The sequence below is a fragment of the Solanum dulcamara genome, chromosome 6, assembly GCF_947179165.1.
Source record: "Solanum dulcamara chromosome 6, daSolDulc1.2, whole genome shotgun sequence".
Classification (NCBI taxonomy): Eukaryota; Viridiplantae; Streptophyta; class Magnoliopsida; order Solanales; family Solanaceae; genus Solanum; species Solanum dulcamara.
In genome coordinates, this window is record NC_077242.1 from 7,790,274 (window position 1) to 7,808,268 (window position 17,995).

Here is a 17,995-nt window from a genome sequence, read left to right on the forward strand (position 1 = left end):
GAAGATCAGCCATTTGCCACCCAATGGCCTTTTTGTGCCTCTTTAGTACCTCCAGTGCTGCTAGGACCTGTGCCTCAGACAAAGCAGATGAAAGGATTATAGGTAAAGTGTTATTTATTCCAAGAAAAACATACCTGAGATGTGCTGGCAGTTTTTTTAACTCCAATTCAGGGGCTTCCTCGAGAGAAGGCTTGGGTGAAGGACCCAATTCTCTGTTTAAGGGTTCTACATTCTTCTTCCACATGTTAATATTTGGCATATCGAGTACACTTGCTATCTATTTAGCTTCCATGTCCTCTGCAATATCTTGACCCATTACGACTTTCGCCAATGGGTCATTTGAGGTAGTACATTGAGCTGATATTTCCTCGTCAATGATGGTTACAGCAGACAGCTCCTTATAAATTGCAGGCAATTTCAGTGCATGATATACATCAAACACTTCCACTTTATCATGTGCTCTCATAGTCAATCTACCTGCAGCCATATCAATTAGTGCCCCGCCTGTTGCTAAGAACGGGCGTCCTAAGATAAAAGGAACATCGGGGTCCGGCTCAAAATCTAAAATGACAAAATCAACAGGGAAGATAAGGGATCCTACTTGTACCAAAACATCTTCAATGATACCATCAGGTCTAGCTACAGAACGATCAGCCAACTGTAGCAAAATAGTTGTTGCTTTAAGTTCCCCCAGGCCTAATTTCTTAAGCATGGATCTAGGCATTAAGTTGATACTAGCACCCAGATCACAGAGATCTCTTGCATTACTATATTTACCAATGGTTACCTGCACCGTGAAACTACCTGGATCTTTTAGTTTGGCTGGAAGCTTGCTTTTGTTCAAGATTCTTGAACTACACTCCTCAGTGAGTGCCACAGTTGCAAATTCAGCCAACTTGCTTTTATTGGCCACGATATCCTTGACGAATTTAGCATACCTTGGTATTCCCTGTAAAATATCAATCAAAGGCAAATTAATTTGCACCTGTTTCAACAAATCTATAAACTTTGCAAAACACTCCTCTTCTTTCTTCTTTTTAAATTTTTGAGGAAATGGAGGAGGAGGTTTTGTCTTTGGTTCCTCTATTTCTTTTGACCCGCTAGGTTCACCTTCTTGCCCGACTTGCTCTTTGCCTTTTTCCTCTGCCAATTTTACTTTGGGAGCCAATTCAGTGAGTGGGCGACCACTACGAGTAGTCACGACATTCACCTGTTTGGGATTGGGGTCAGTGTTACCTGGTAAGCCCCCTTGTTGGCGAGAACTATGTGCACTTGCTAATTGCCCAAGCTGTTTCTCTAAATTTTGGGTAGCCAGTTGATTTTGTCGGACATCGGAAGCTAGCTTGGCTTGGTCTGTCATGATTTGTTTCAACATGTCCTCAACACTCATGCTTCCCGATTTTGTTGATGCTTGATCATTTTGACTTTGAGCATTGTATGCTTGACTAGGATTATTGTATTGGTGTCCACTTCCCTGTGGTCTGTATTGAGTTGGCTCGTGATGATGATTTTGTTGATTTCCACCCCATGAGAAATTAGGATGGTTTCTCCAATTTGGGTTGTAAGTATTTCCATAGTTTTGGTTACCAATACCCTTAGGTGCATTACCTACAAAATTTATTGATTCTGGATTTGCTCCACAATGTTCGGCCACATGCTCACTGCTTCCACATACTTCGCACCACATAAGTTGTTGTTGAACCATGCTCACTGAAGCCTGCTGCTGTCCTTTTGCTAGTGTGTTAAAATGTGTTGTCATCATATTTTGCATTGCTGCAATTTGTGCTGTCAATGCAGTTACTGCATCAACCTCTAACATGCCTGCTTGTTTTTGGGTGACAGATCGAGCATTTCCTCCATTCCACTCCGGATTTCCTTGGGATATGCGATTTAACAATGTGTATAACTCATCATATGTTTTGTCCAGGGCTTGCCCACCTGCAGCTGAATCAAGAAAAATTTTGGTGTTAGGCTCCAACCCTTCTATGAAGGTATGGACCAAAACTTCGTTAGCCTGATAATGATGAGGGCAACTAATGAGTAATGATTTAAATCTGTCCCAAGATTGGTACAAATTTTCTCCTAACTTTTGCTTGAAGCTCAAAATTTCAGCCCTCAACTTAGCCGTCTTCCCCGAAGGGAAGAACCTTATAAGAAACTTGCGGGCTAAATCATTCCACGAAGTGATTGAATTTGGTGGTTCCGACTTCAACCACCTCTTGGCTTCTCCTATCAAAGAAAAAGGAAACAATGTTAGTCTCACATAATCAGGAGATACCCCAATTGGCGTGTAAGTGTCGCTGATCTCCAAAAAATTTTGGATGTGAACTTTAGGGTCTTCATGAGTCAATCCCGTGAACTGTCCATTAGAGTACAACAATTGCACCATGTTCTGTTTTAATTCAAATCTCCCTCCAGCTGGCGGTTTCTGAATGCTGGAGGTGACATTTGCAGTGAGTGGGACTGCCACATCACGTACGATCCTGGCTGCCATGGCTGCAGGGAGCTCCTCTGGCAAGACCTCTCCTTCTAAATCGTGATTTTCCGCCAGATTTAGTTTATGTATTAAGTTTTTCGAAGCTGTTGTTCGCCTCTTCCGCTGAAAGAATCGTTCAGGCTCGGATAACGGATCTACAAGCTCTTTGTCTCTGTCCAGTGTAATGTTTAAGTTACCTGCGAAAATTCACAGCTAAGACCAAGTTGTTAAAGCTTAGCATAATTAACATAGAAAGTCAATTTGCCTAATTTCTAAGGTCCCCGGCAACGGCGCCAAAAACTTGTTGTAGCGACAACTGCACACGCAAGTATACGTAGTCTCTCAAGTAGTAAAGCGGCTCTTTCAAGCCAGATATCGAACCTACAGGGACCTTGATAAGGCAAACAGTTTCTTTCAAATGCCTTCACTAATTATAGTTATGCCTTTTGAGATTGTTTGTTACTAATTTTCGGAAATATAAACACTTTCTCGAAGTGAAGACAACGCAATAATTATGTATATTAATCGGGCTTTAAGAGATTCCAGGGCTATAACATAAGGTGAAATCATGTTTACTATCATTCAATCTTAGTTTCCGATGGGTTATTTAATTACTGATAAAAAGGGTTAATAATCCAATTATGGTTTTCCGACCTATAATTGCCTATCTTCATTGCCAACCTAACTACATCTTTGAGCGGTGATAGGTATGAAACAATAAAAATGCATTTAACTATCATCCTTTATCATAACCAAATGTGGTAAAATAGGTATGTGTCACAAGCATCCTATCTACTAATCATGCTAACGTATGTTTGTATGAACACATTCATTCCCTTCTTTGTTCTATCTACCTGTCCTCTTCCGAATTCAAGATAAACAACATATATATCTTAATGCTGGCCAAGCATCAAAATCATAATCACAAGAATGGAAGAGTAATTAGAATCAACAACCCATCTTCCACCAAGTTTAAATGCTATTAAATCATGTTTCGTAGCTATAGCCCCGAAATTTGGGTGTTTAGCTACTCATATGTAAATAACAACAACAAGGAATCAATTCCAAATACATTAGAACACACTAAGGTAAGAAAAGAACCTAAGATGTTTTTGTGCTTCTCTTCTTCTTTTTGTCTTTCTTCTCTTCTCTTTCTGCCTCAAAAAAAACGTCTCCCTTCTTGCCCTAGCACACCCCACTATTTAAAGTGTTCTCTCTCCTTTCAATTATTGAAGAGCAGAATAATAAACAATTGGAAAGTTAATGGCGCTGTAGTGGCGCATCGCGCCACTATCGCGCCTAGAGAATTTCTGAAGAATTTTGCTTGGCGTTGCAGTGGGGCATCGCGCCACTATCGCGCCCAAAACATACCGCAGTAGTTTGCATCCTGGCGCGTCGCGCCACTAAAGTATATACAGGTTTTGGCGCTGCAGTGGCGCATCGCGCTACTATAGCGCCAGGACTATTTTTCCTGCCATTTTCTTTGCAAAATCCCTGCATATGTTGCAACTCATACCTTTTTTCACACTTGCTTGATATTCATCCAAAACACGTCATTTGGGTTCAATTACTTCTCAGAATGCCACACAACAGTGGCCAAACATAGTGCATGGGCTTATAAATGCGCCCGAGATCATCGATCTAGGATTAGATGGAGGAGTTTGACCACTGCTAATGCCCTGGAGATGGGAGAGAAGTTGAAGGCCATGGGGCCCTGAGATAGTAATAGGGATGCGACCAGTATGTGGGATAGGACGGCTAGTTGTATTAGGACTGTGGCAAGGGAAGTGTTGGGAGTCTCGACTGGTAGTCGTAGTCGGCATCGAGGAGACTGGTGGTGGAATGGAGAAGTGCAAGAAAAGGTGGAAGCAAAGAAGATGGCGTACGCAAAGTTGATAGAAAGCATAGATGAGGTGGAGAAGTGGACGAATAGGGAACTTTATAAAATAGCGAGAAAGGAGGCGAAGTCGGCGGTTTCGACGGCAAAAACAACAGCTTTTGAACTCCTTTATGTTGAACTAGAAGAGAAAGGTGGGGATAGAAAATTGTTCAGGCTAGCCAGGGCGCGGGAGAGAAGGGCACGCGATGTGGACCAAGTGAAGTGCATTAAGGACGAGCATGGAAAAGTATTAGTAGACGAGACCCTCATTAAACAGAGATGGCAGTCCTATTTCCATAAACTCTTGAATGAGGAAGGGGACAGAGACTTTGTGTTGGGAGATTTAGAACATACAGAGAGGCGTTGCAATTTTGGGTATTGCAGGAGTATTAAGGTCGAGGAGGTTAAGAGTGTCATTCGTAGGATGCGCTGGGGAAGAGCAATCGGACCTGACGAGATTCCTAGGGAATTTTGGAAGAGCACGAGTTCGGTAGGTTTGGAGTGGTTGACTAGGTTATTTAATGTCATCTTTAAAACGGCAACGATGCCCGAAGAATGGAGGTCGAGCATAATGATCCCTCTATACAAAAACAAAGGGGATATCCAGAGTTGCAACAACTATAGAGGTATTAAGCTACTAAGCCATACTATGAAACTGTGGGAAAGAGTGGTAGAGATGAGGGTGAGGAGAGACGTGTCTATTTCAGAGAACCAGTTTGGATTTATGCCGGGACTCTCAACTACAGAAGCCATCCATCTTATGAGGAGACTGGTGGAGCAGCATAGGGAGAGGAAGAGGGACTTGCATATGGTATTCATCGACCTAGAAAAGGCTTATGATAAAGTCCCAAGAGAAATACTATGGACATGTTTGAAGGCTAAAGGTGTACCTATGGCATACATTAGGGTGATCAAGGACATGTACGAGGGAGCCAAAACCAGGATAAGGACAGTAGGAGGGGACTCAGAGCACTTTCCAGTGGTGATGGGGTTGTATCAAGGATCAGCTCGTAGTCCTTTTTTATTTGCCTTGGTGATAGATGGATTGACGCGACAAATTCAAGGTGCGGTGCCATGGTGTATGCTTTTCGTGGATGACATAGTCCTGATCGATGAGACTCGCTGCGGAGTTAACGCTAAGCTGGAGGATTGGAGATATACCTTGGAGTCTAAAGGGTTTAAGTTGAGTAGGACAAAGACAGAGTACTTAGAGTGCAAGTTCAGTGAGACACCTCAGGAGGTTGACGTTGAAGTTAGGCTTGGTGCTCAGGCCATCCAAAAGAGAAGTAGTTGCAAGTATCTTGGGTCTATCATGCAAGGCAGTGGGGAGATTGACGATGATGTCACACATCGTATTGGGGTAGGGTGGATGAAATGGAGGCTCGCTTCCGGAGTGCTATGTGACAAGAATGTGCCACCAAAACTTAAGGGCAAGTTCTACAAAGTGGTGGTTAGACCGGCTATGCTGTATGGGGCGGAGTGTTGGCCAGTTAAGACTTCTCACATTCAAAAGATGAAAGTTGCTGAGATGAGAATGCTGAGATGGATGTGTGGGCACACCAGGAGCAACAGGATTAGAAATGAGGCTATTCGGGACAAGGTAGGAGTGGCCTCGGTGGAAGACAAGATGCGGGAAATACGACTGAGATGGTATGGACATGTGAAGAGGAGAGACACAGATGCCCCAGTGCGGAGGTGTGAGAGGCTGGCCATGGATGGTTACAGAAGAGGTAGGGGTAGGCCGAAGAAGTATTGGGGAGAGGTGATTAGACAGGACATGGCGCAGTTACAGCTTACGGAGGACATGACCTTAGATAGGAGGATGTGGAGGACCCACATTAGGGTAGAAGGCTAGTTCATAGTCTCGTTATTCTTCTCTATTCATAGGTGTAGTAGTGCATTACGATCTCTTGCGCTTTGACTTCTGATTTCTGTTATTTCTGTTATTATTTATTACTTTCTATGCTTTGATTACTCAATTTTACCTGTGACGCTTTCATTATTTATTTAATCGTTATTTGTTATTAGTATTTATTTATTTGTTATCTATTCGTTATTTGTTTGTTGTTTTTCTCATAAAGCTTTTAATTTTCTATTCTTATCTAACATTTTTTATGCATTTATGCTTTTACTGAGCCGAGGGTCTCCAGGAAACAGCCGTCCTACCTTGGTAGGAGTAAGGTCTGCGTACATTCTACCCTCCCCAGACCCCATGTTGTGGGATTTCACTGGGTTGTTGTTGTTGTTGTTGTTGTATTTGTATTTTTACTTAGTTTTAAATTATGTTGAGATAAGTGTTACAAACACACCTGAATTATCCAATTTTTTGAGTTTTATACCTAAACTATTGGAGTGTGTGTTTCATAGCAAAACTATCACTTATTAGTTTGAGAAACACACATCTCTCTTTTATTCCACTCTTATTATGGTATGTATACTACATTCTCTTTCATTTAAAAAAAATTGTCACTTTACACTCCACATGGACAAAATATTTTATCTTAACAAAAATTAAATAAATTATTAGAATTAGTTAAAATTAAGATTAACTAATTTTCAATAGTTTAGATATGAAACTAAAAAAAATGATAGTTTAAATATATTTTTAACACTTATCTCTATATTTTTCTCATGATATTGCCTAATTAATTATGTCATCTGTCCCCCTGAAAATCAAAACATGAATGAACATATTTTCTCCAACATCTCCATCACTGACTACTAATTTAACAACTAATAAATTATAAATGTAGTACGTCAAAATTCGTAAATAACGTGACATCAAAATATTTGAGTCAGCTTTTTGGATGTTGAAAACGTAATGTAGCTGTACTGTGTGTGTTTCTTGAGTTTTACGTTCATTTTGCAGATTTTATTCACTCATGTTTTATTTATTGGCCTATTTATCCGAATTCAAATTTAATCAAATTTTAATATAAATATCATCAAACATAATTGAAAAATCAAAAGAAATCTTACAGACCAAGGAAGGCGTAACTGAAGACATGTACTTTCTCCGTTTAGTTTTACTAATTCACTATTCTAAAAATAGATTTCACTTTTATATTTTATCTTTAATATATCAAAAAAATATAATTATTTTATCCATATTTTTTACCTTCAATATTAATTAGTTATTTTTCAAATTATTTATTAAGATCTAAGTCTATATCTCAATTAATATGTCCCATATTATAGTAAAACACTCATATTAATTTTTATTTCTTTAAAAACGTATAAAGTCTAAAATAAAAGGCGAAAATAGATTTCGTATTTAAACAAGTGGAGCAAAAAGGATTTTGATACTCCTAAAAATCATATAAATTATGCGGTGTTCGTTCTTCCATAAAACATTTTCTCTAGTGTGGATAATTGTCATGCCTCGGAAAAGTATTCTAGACGTGGCCGGCACTCAGAAATCATTACTGGCTCTCAAGCGAACGACTTGACCTGGTCACACATACGTTCATTCATTCAATCAACAGAAGATTTAAAATAGATAGAAAAATAGGTGGGCAAATCCAATTAACAATCTAACTTAAGGAAGAAAGGCCATAGGTCAACAAATCAAACTCCAATCTATGTCTGACAAGAACAATTTAAGGAATAGAAATACTCAATCAACCATCTCTATCTAGTCTATGAAGCCTCTATCACTACTGTCTAATGGTTCCAATGATAGGTTCATGGCTACCTCAAATCAAAATGAAAAGACTAAATTCAAAGCAAAAATAACATAAGTTGTATCCTCCAAATGCAAGGAAGGACTCACAAATCAGCTGAATGTGAACAGATCCTTAATGGTGCGCTTGTTGATGATCTCTAGAGCCTATCTCTGCATCATTAAATGATGTATGTCCAAATAGATGTCAGTACATGAAATATACAGGTATGTAATATGGTAAAATGAAACATGCATCAGGGTAGAATAATATCAGTTCAGAATATCTCAAATAAGAAGGATGAGAAACTCAATCAGGATGTTATTAGTTTAAAGTAAGAATAAGTCTTAGACCGAGACCAATCATATACAATCCAATATAATCATTAGAGTACTATCAAGCCCTATCTGGGAGTTTCTCTTATCCGACAACCATCACTTATGAGCCGGTGATAGTACAACAAGCTGACGTTGTTGTCACTTTCGTTCAATATTTTTCCAAGGTAAAGTACTAGACAACCAATCACTGATCCAACAATCAATCAAGTCCTATCATGTCAGAATAATAAATAAGAGAAACATCTGACTTAACGGGTCAATTCTCTCTTACGTTTGACTTCTTATTTATTGATTTCAAGTTGTTACTTACTCTTATCCAATTCAATCATTAGAGTACTATAAGACCTATCTAGGAATTTCTCTTATTCGACAACCGATCACTTATGAGCCAATGATAGTACAATAAGCCAAAGTTGTTGTCACGTCCGTTCAATACTTTGCTAGGGGAAAGAACAAGTCAACCAATTACGGATCCAACAATCAATCAAGTCCTCTCATGTCAGGATAATAAAATAAGAAAACATCCGACTTAACGATTTAATCCTCTCTTACAGTTGACTATGTAGTTATTGAGTTCGAGTTGTTACTTACTCTTACCCAATTCGGTGCTCGATACTTTTCCCAAGATTCAAGATCGTAAGACAATCAATCACAATCAAACCAATCAATAAGTCTCATATGAACTCTTATCAGTTCATTAGTTCTATTTAATCAATCCTTTCAACCAATCAATTATCCAATAATTCATTTAAGGATTGTTTGGATAATAATTTATGACAACATTCAGTTGAGACCATTCATTTGAGTTCAATTGTGAAGATATAAAGGACTATCACATTTCATTAAGACTATCATCATGCTCACATCTCAATCACAATCATGCATTTACAAGTTCAAGACTCTAGACACAATCCTTAGGCATATATATCCAATATTAGGCAAAATACTATTAGGGTTTATGAATTAAGAAGTTTAAATTATTTGTTCAAAAAACAAGTTCGTAGAAAACATCAATTATGCAATATTATGTATAATATGTTAAATTAAAGAAAATCTCAAGAAACACAATCATGGGGACTCAATTCATTTACAAATCAACCTATCACACTCATGGGGCACATGGAAGAATAAGGCTCATGCTTTAGTTTATCCTTACATACCTGGACGACTATTATCTACTCAAAAATTGAAGACCTCAATTGAAATTCAAGAACCCTAGCTCTTCTCCTCTACTCTACTCCTCGCTCTCAAAAGTTTCTAAGGATGAATGAGAAGAAAACTCCATTGGGTACTGATAAACGGTTGAATTTTGTCCCAAAATGGCCTAGGTTAAGTTTGAGAACAGTAGACAAAAGACTGGAATACTCCTCACTAAAACTGAAAAACGTGCGAATAAAATACAAATAAAAACTCATTCATGAAGTGCGATTTATGTCCAATTTAGTTTTTGGTTAGATTTTGGGAAAATTGCACTGTGGGGAGCAAATCCGTGACGTGGACTGGTCGTGCACCCTTCTGGAAATACAATTTTACACTGAAAAATTATCTTTTGACTTGGTTGGCCTAAAATTCAATCAAAACCACTTTCCCATGTGATTCTTCCCCCGATCAATAATTCAACCTCGGATTGGCCAAAAAAGTTAGGGATGGTACGTTATGTGAGCGTGCTATTCTCTAGGAGTATTTTGGAAATTTCTGGGCTATAACAATATCTCCCCCTTGGGATCATTCATCTTCAAATGATGACTAAGCTAGAGAATTGCACAAGCCACGGGCGCAATTCAAGAACTCAAATACTCAAACACTCAAGCAATCAACCCATCGTTACTCGGACTCAAGAATTCTCATCATACATGTTATATCGAAAAAAGACGGTTTAAAATTAATTTCAACTTTTTAGAGAAAAAATCAATTTTAGAAAAAAAAGGAGTCGCCACTTAATTTTTTAAAGAAATTAAGAAAACTTAATTTAAAAGACCCTAACAGATTTAAGTCTTAAAAATTCAGAGAAAAGGGTACGAGGTTCTTATTTCCACTTTGAGAAGGTGTGAGCACTCAAAATGGTCGCTAACGTGCGGTTATCCGACGATTTGAAAAGTATTTGACTAACTTTAAAAAATTACTTGTAAGTAGTAAAGATAAATATATTTATTTGAATAGTAAATCAACTTGAGATATTTGAGATAATTTATTAAGAAAATATATTCTATTAAATGACTGAGTAAATGGATTTTAAATATATTTAAAGAGAAGTGGTAGATCTAATATATTTTAGCAAAATTAAAGATGATTAAGACTTTGATTACATAAGAAAAATTATTTGAGCTATTTAGAATATTTTTTCTTTTACCGAAAGACACTTTAAACTCAATTGATTTGAAAGAACATCAACTTATATATAAAAAAAAAACTTTAAGATAATTTGAAAGAAAATTCTATTTTTTTTAAATATCTAACTAAAAGAAAAATACTTGAACAAAGTCATTTTTAGAGCAAATTAACAGAAAAATGGTTTCTCTTTTAAGGGGAGTTCGATTAAGTCAAACCAAACTAAAAATTAACATCTAAAGCAAGTATACACAACCATAAATAAATTAAATTATTACAACCCAAATAAATAGAATAACAATATAAACAAAACAAAATCCGGCCCAATACTTAGTTTCTGTACACCTGGACTAAGATATTGGGCCACCTGTATTTTGGACCTTTGGCCCATTTCGTTTCTGTATATCATGATTATATATAAATATATATCAATATATACAGTCACCCTTTTTCTGTATCTCCTGTATATAGATTGTATATCAGTCTATTTTCTTCCTCCGGAACCTATAGTAAACCTCCTTTACATCTGCGTATCAGCTTTCAAAATTCAAACAAGGGTGAAGTTGACTCAAAACTCAATGATATGCGAGGATTTAGTCCAAAGATGGACTCGGATGGTGTCACATGCACCAAAATAAAATCATATAAGCTACTACTCATTTTAAATTGAACAAACAAATATAACATAATATTTTAAGACAATAAATTGAAGATTATCTTTCTATGTCAATTTGGAGAATGCAACTAGAAGTGCATATAAAGTAACATAGTGACTAACAACATGCATACATGTAGAAAATAATATATATATTCAAATAACTAAAGAACATGAAATCAACCTATACATTAAACTAACTCAAATTTTAAAGCAAGATTTACATCAATATAGTGACTAACAACATGCATACATGTAGAAAATAATAATAATATATATATATATATATAGAGAGAGAGAGAGAGAAATATATTCAAATAACTAAAGAACATGAAATCAACCTATACATTAAACTAACTCAAATTTTAAAGCAAGATTTACATCAATATAGTGACTAACAACATGCATACATGTAGAAAATATATATATTTAAATAACTAAAGAACATGAAATTAACCTATATAGTAAACTAACTCAAATTTTAAAGCAAGATTTACATCAATTAAGCCATGAAAAAATGAAAATTCTAACTCAATGATAACTTAAGTATATATTTATTATTTAAATCATGATAAAGAAAAAATTAAAAATATGAGAATCTATATGGTCAAACAAAACTACTAAAAAAGTCATGAACGAAATTGAGATTTTTCTTTTTTTTTATAATATGTCTCTACACTTTAAGCAAGACAAAAAAAAAGTTTCATTTTTTATCATTAATCTAATTGATTCTAACACATGTTAACTAAAAAAAATAATTACAAATCAACTACATAGAAGACATGAAATAATTATTAATTAAGTAAATAAAATCGAGAAAAGATTCTTACCTATTTTCGGGCAGCGCTTGAGACGACGAATTTGAGGGCGATGAACTCCTTTAACCTATCAAGAAATGAGAGAAAGAACTAAAAAAAAATGAAAAATACAAGACTAAACTTTTTTTTTTTTATGATTTTCTTTTTCGTAGTATTATGTTCTTGCTTTCTTTTTTTTTTCTTTTTCTTCTTGTATATTGATGAATATTGATGATTGTAGATTAATTCTCCCTTTTGTTCTTCTTCCTTTCTCTCCTTTTTTTTTGTGTGTGTTCTTGATTATTTTTTTTTGTGTGTGTGTTCTTGGTGAAAAAATGGTGTCTCCCTCTTTTTTGTTCATCTTTTTTTTTTCTTATGAAGAAGATGAAGAAGTCTTTTAAAAAGAATGGGGTTGGTGAGAGTAATAATGAAGTTTTGAATAATGATGGTTTTGGTGGGGTGAAAAAGGAAAAAGAAAAAAAGGAAAAGGAAAAAGATGAAGATAGGAGAATGATGATGTTTGGGATTTTAAGAAAATATGATTTAGGTGGGATTGGGAGGTGGAAAAGGAAAAAGTAAAAGGGGTGGAGTTAGTATTGTATAAGTATAATATATGTATTGTATAATATTGTATAAGTATAATATATGTATAATATATGTATTGTAGTAAGTTGGTGTTGGGCCAAAACTATTATAAGGATTGGGCTTTAGGTGAATAGGTGTTAGAATATTGTAGGTTGTTGTTGTTATTGGACTTGTAGAGAGTGGATGACAATATTGGATTAGGATGAATTTAGGCCCAAATTTTGAGTTTAAAAAAAAATGATTTGAAATTTGGTTAAGAGTGGAGTAAAAAAAAATGGTTAGATTTATAAGAAAAAATTACTATATAAAAATTAATTTCGTTTGTGAAGGGTCAAAATTGGGTGTCAACAATACACTTAAACTCGAAATGAACATCAATTCTAAGATAGGAAAAATGAATATTACTATCTATATCATCATTGGAAAGAACAAATGCAATACAAGAACTCAAAAACTCAAGCTCGTGAATAAATCACTCAATTACTCAAACTCAAGAAGGAGGTACTATCTTAAATAGGAAATGAAACATTACCTTTAACATCAAAAATGAGGCAAAAATGAGAGGAGGGCTATAATCTCCAATGTTTTCATCGAAATTTCTCATAACTTGGGGAAGAGGCTTATGAGCCTGATATAAGAGTATGACTAATATGAATTAAGCGACATGATTGATAGCTTTCGAGCTTAAATACTCTTCTTTCTACATACAACTCTTTTTCGATTACAACTCATAACTCCAACAAGGATACATATAACTAACTACCTTCACCAAGGCCTAAGACTCCAAGTCTAACTGAATGCTCTTATTATGTTCAAGCCTAATGCAAAGTCACAGGGTACTACACATAATATAATTATGCTAATCTAGACCACAAGCTTCATATTCTATACCTCTATAGAGAACCTCATCTCAAGAGTACTACTCATTTCCATCACATCTAACACACCTCGAGTCCTAATCAAGAAACACCGAATATAGTGTGTATTCATCCACATGCCATCAACACCACATTCAAGCCTAACTCTATAACCACTCTAATCTGCTCACTTGAAACCCTTAACAAGGAGTCATTAATATCCTACTGCAATCACTCATATAATGACCACCACACATGCAATACCATCATTCTAACCACTTTATAAATTCTTTGAAGTCAATATCTCTTATGAATTCCCATGCCAATCTTAGCATCTCTACACTGGCAATTGCATTAACTTCCACCAAGAGGTACACCAAAATACTCTTACTTATTTATTTCATATAACATTATCTTATCTCGCTCTTTCTCTATGTCTATAACATTAAATAGAAAAAGCACAACACAACTATCACAATAAGGAACATCCAATCTCTTCCATCTACCACCACTCATCTGCTATCATCAACATCGCTATCAAAATTAAAAAGAAATGATCACTGAAAGGACTAAGAGCGACAGATCATAAGCACGATTCATTCAAGAAATCTGATCTGCGAACATCCAAAATATAACATAATCTCACTAGCCTTTTAAGACCTATCATGGGTTTATGAAACTAAGCATACCCCAAAACATAAAAGCATATATCATGTCCCATATAACATATGGCTGGAAATTCATAGATTCAAGGAATAAGATCGGGATTGCTGAAGAAAGTAACCATTTCTCACTTTAGGAGACGAGCATAAACACGAATCAACATGAAGTACATGGGTTTGGACCACGAGTATGGCTCTCATACACAGGGCAGGTGTAGAGTATCACCTCGACTGCAGTATATGGAATGTAAGAGATGGAAAAATACTAATGTCTCATCCTGGACAACTTATCACTTCTTTAAACTCAAGAACCACTTTGGTTCAATACCTCATCATCTCGCCCTTATCTCGAAGGTCACTATCCTGAGACTGTGAACTAATTCTCTACAGAAAGCTAAGCTATAAACACACTACTCCACCCAGTTATACTATACTCGAAGGTACAAAACCACTGCTAGGTCCTCCTTCTGAGATACTTCTCTTAACTTCTTTCTATCTTATAAGCATCTTTCTATACTTGGTGCTCTTATCAGCGCACGTAGTCTCTTTCTCTAACTCTTATGATCTAACTTCTTCTCCGTAGTCTGCTAACACCCATCTTCTAAGCTCTCATATTCCTAACTGAAGGAAACTTGAACTATAATAGGAGACTCGTCATCATTAATATATAATCCCTTTATCTAATTCTTATGAATACTATATAAAAATATAATTATTACCTCAACCTCCTCCCCATTGACAACTAACAAATACTAACTAGGCACCAATAGCAGTTCATAAACTTAGAGCCTCATACAACTATATACTATCTCAGATACACATCTGAAGCACCTTTTTATCTAATGAATAGCCACGATTCACTATTTTCATTTAAGGAGAATAACCCCACATTCATAACATCACACTTCACGTATTAATATCATAATCTCTTGCATAAGCTATGTCAAGCCTATTAGAGAAAACCTCAAAATTAGCACTATCACTCTCATAATGCTATTTCTTTTTTTTCACAGCACTCATCTCAAATCAAGCGTAGGGTCTAGTACTAAAACATACATAACACACCATTCACATAATTTATGTACATACATCTACTAGGTGAAATTAAGAAACATTCACCTTCTTAGACCTCGTGACAAGTACTCAATCTCTACCTCATAGTCTGGCTAATTATAATCTATCATCATCTTTTCTTTCACAATCTAAGTACTATCCACTGCTCATTATACCTTCTTTCCTAATTAGGCTTATAAATCTATGAATATCATGTGGCTCTTCCTTCAAAATCATAAGCCTAACTTAGATATAACAACTCATAACTACTCCTCCTTTCTATCCACCATCTCCAACTGATTTTTACTAACACACTGACATATTACTCTGTGCTAGGTTCAAGTATACTCTAACTCATTCTAACCAACAACTCATCATCTACCTTTTACCATAAAAGCTAGATGATACGTACTACATCTTTAGTCAAAGCCAAAAGGACTTGACTTCTAACCCATTACTTACCTTATAGATACCTAACTCTAGGTACATGCCTCAATCAACCACCATTCTCACTATTTAGTTTCTACTCCTCTAACTCCATCTTTCTAGATCTAGGATCATTCTACAAATCATAGTTTACCATGCCTCAAATCACATTCCATTGAATGGTGTCACTAAAAATTTAGAGACATAAATTTCCTCTAGAGGATAACATCTGAAGCAAGGTTTTAGAGAAGAGAGTATGGAAATACATCTTTCTCTGGCTCAACGCATGATCCATATGAATGAGGGTGCATTCTTTCAAATCAATAGACTTGTGCACACTAATCAGCTCATCTCAAGTCTAGTGCAGTGACTTTAACCTCTGAATACCTTAGCTGAAAGTAATTCATTAATAAGGATATGAAATTTAAAGTTCCAACCACCTTGAGTACCGACGCCTCCTTTTCTGCCTTTCTATCTATACTGTCATATCCCATATTTTTTGTACATTGGATTATTCGTAAGCTAAGGTGGGATTCACATGTCGAGATTTTTTTAGGACATATGATAAGTTATATGGATAATATATGTGAAGTAAACACAACTCAAGAGGGACCATTGAGCCAAATCAAGGTGAAAGCCATCTAAAAATATATTTTTTAAGTTACGTTTTTGGGTGATATGACTTCGGAGGGCCATAACCCCTTCAAAATTTGGGAATTTGGGAAAACGCTCAAAATAAAAGTTGTAGATAATTGAAATAGATTTCAAACCATAGGCTATAGGACTATATGTGATATTGGGATAAGGAGATATGGACATTTTAAGGCAGAAAAGTCGGGTTGAACACTAGATTCGGCCCAACCCGATTTCAAGTCGGGTCAGGCCCAATACCCACACCATTTAAGGAAATTTTTCAACTTTCTCTTTCATTTTTCAGATCAAAACATCCAAAATTTTCCAGAGAGAGAGAGGAGGATCTTAGAGAGAAACACCAATTTTGACCAAAATCTGATCCCCGAATCTCGAAGCTCATGAATAGAAAAGTGTGGTACGTCGTGTTACCTTTAATTTGAGCTAACAATTAGCCAAGAAGGAGAGTGTTAATATGGTGGTTGTATACTTAAGGTAATATTAAATTCCCTTTTTCATTGTTAATAAGTTTATTTAAAGTTTTAACTTATTAGAATGGAGAAAATAGCATTATAAATTCGTTTGTTGTTTTGTTGAGATTTATGGATTAAGGGGTTGTTTTAGGTAGACTAAATAGATAGAATTAATTGAGTTATGATATATAATAATTATTGATATTATTTTTGATGTTGTTGATGAATTATTGTTCTTGAATTTGGAAGAATAAAGTGTATGAAGATATTGTATACAAAGCGTATACCAGACTGTTTTGTGATAATATTTGGGGCTATTTTATATGATTTTTGTGGCTGTTTGCAATGATATTTTGGAGACTGCTTCATAGTTGTTATGAACTGTTTTATGGGCTGGAATATCGGGGGATTGGCTGTAGTTGTTGTTGTTGATATACTATGGATATACGGAAATAAAGAAGTGTATACAAGCATTGACATCCGAATGTATATTGGGCTGTTTTGGAAGTAACTTAAGGATGGATTTAATTCTAGTTTGATATGAAATTTTTGGTATTTTTGTTGTTGATATTTTAACTGGTGTTTGTCTAAATTGGAATTTTGAGGATTATTAAGTTTGCAGGAGAAATGCTGCCCGAATTTTGTTAAGTTTTATTCATACGTGAATTAGTTAGTAAGTGATGTGGATATCTAATTGTGGCCTATGTTATCTAAATTTTAGACCCACGAGCTCGAGAAGTAGATGTTGGACATTTAGATAGAGTTAAGGTATGTAAAGCTACCCTTCTTTCTTTTGACATGATCCATATGAAACAAACGGACAATAATTTATAAATTCCAAAGAAGCTTCTATTCTTAGAGACACTAGGATGGCTAATGTTCTTGATTTCTGGAACTTATATCATTATGTCTTGATAAATGTGTATGATTTCAGTCATTCTATTTTGGCATAATTCATAATATGGTATAATTTATACTTCGGTATAATTCATATTTGGTATAATTCATAATGATATTCGAAGGGTACTTGAGCTGACTACTATCTTGATTTTCAAATGATGGTTTATTTTGATTATTCTATTGAGTCTCAGATGATGATCTAATTGTATATGGTTGTTCATTATATTCTACTCGTGCATACTGTTATTGTATTATTCATCGAGTCTTGGATCGA

The 17,995-nt window shown here is 35.5% G+C and overlaps 1 protein-coding gene across 1 annotated transcript; it reads right to left on the reverse strand.

Moving 5' to 3' along the window:
* Positions 1-277: 277 nt before the first annotated feature.
* LOC129892666 (uncharacterized) lies at positions 278-3,917 on the reverse strand. Its single transcript, XM_055968251.1, has 3 exons — positions 3,848-3,917; positions 1,124-2,673; positions 278-949 (listed from the first exon to the last, which is right to left on the reverse strand). Exons 1-3 carry the CDS (start codon positions 3,915-3,917, stop codon positions 278-280), a joined length of 2,292 nt encoding a protein of 763 aa, XP_055824226.1.
* Positions 3,918-17,995: the final 14,078 nt, after the last annotated feature.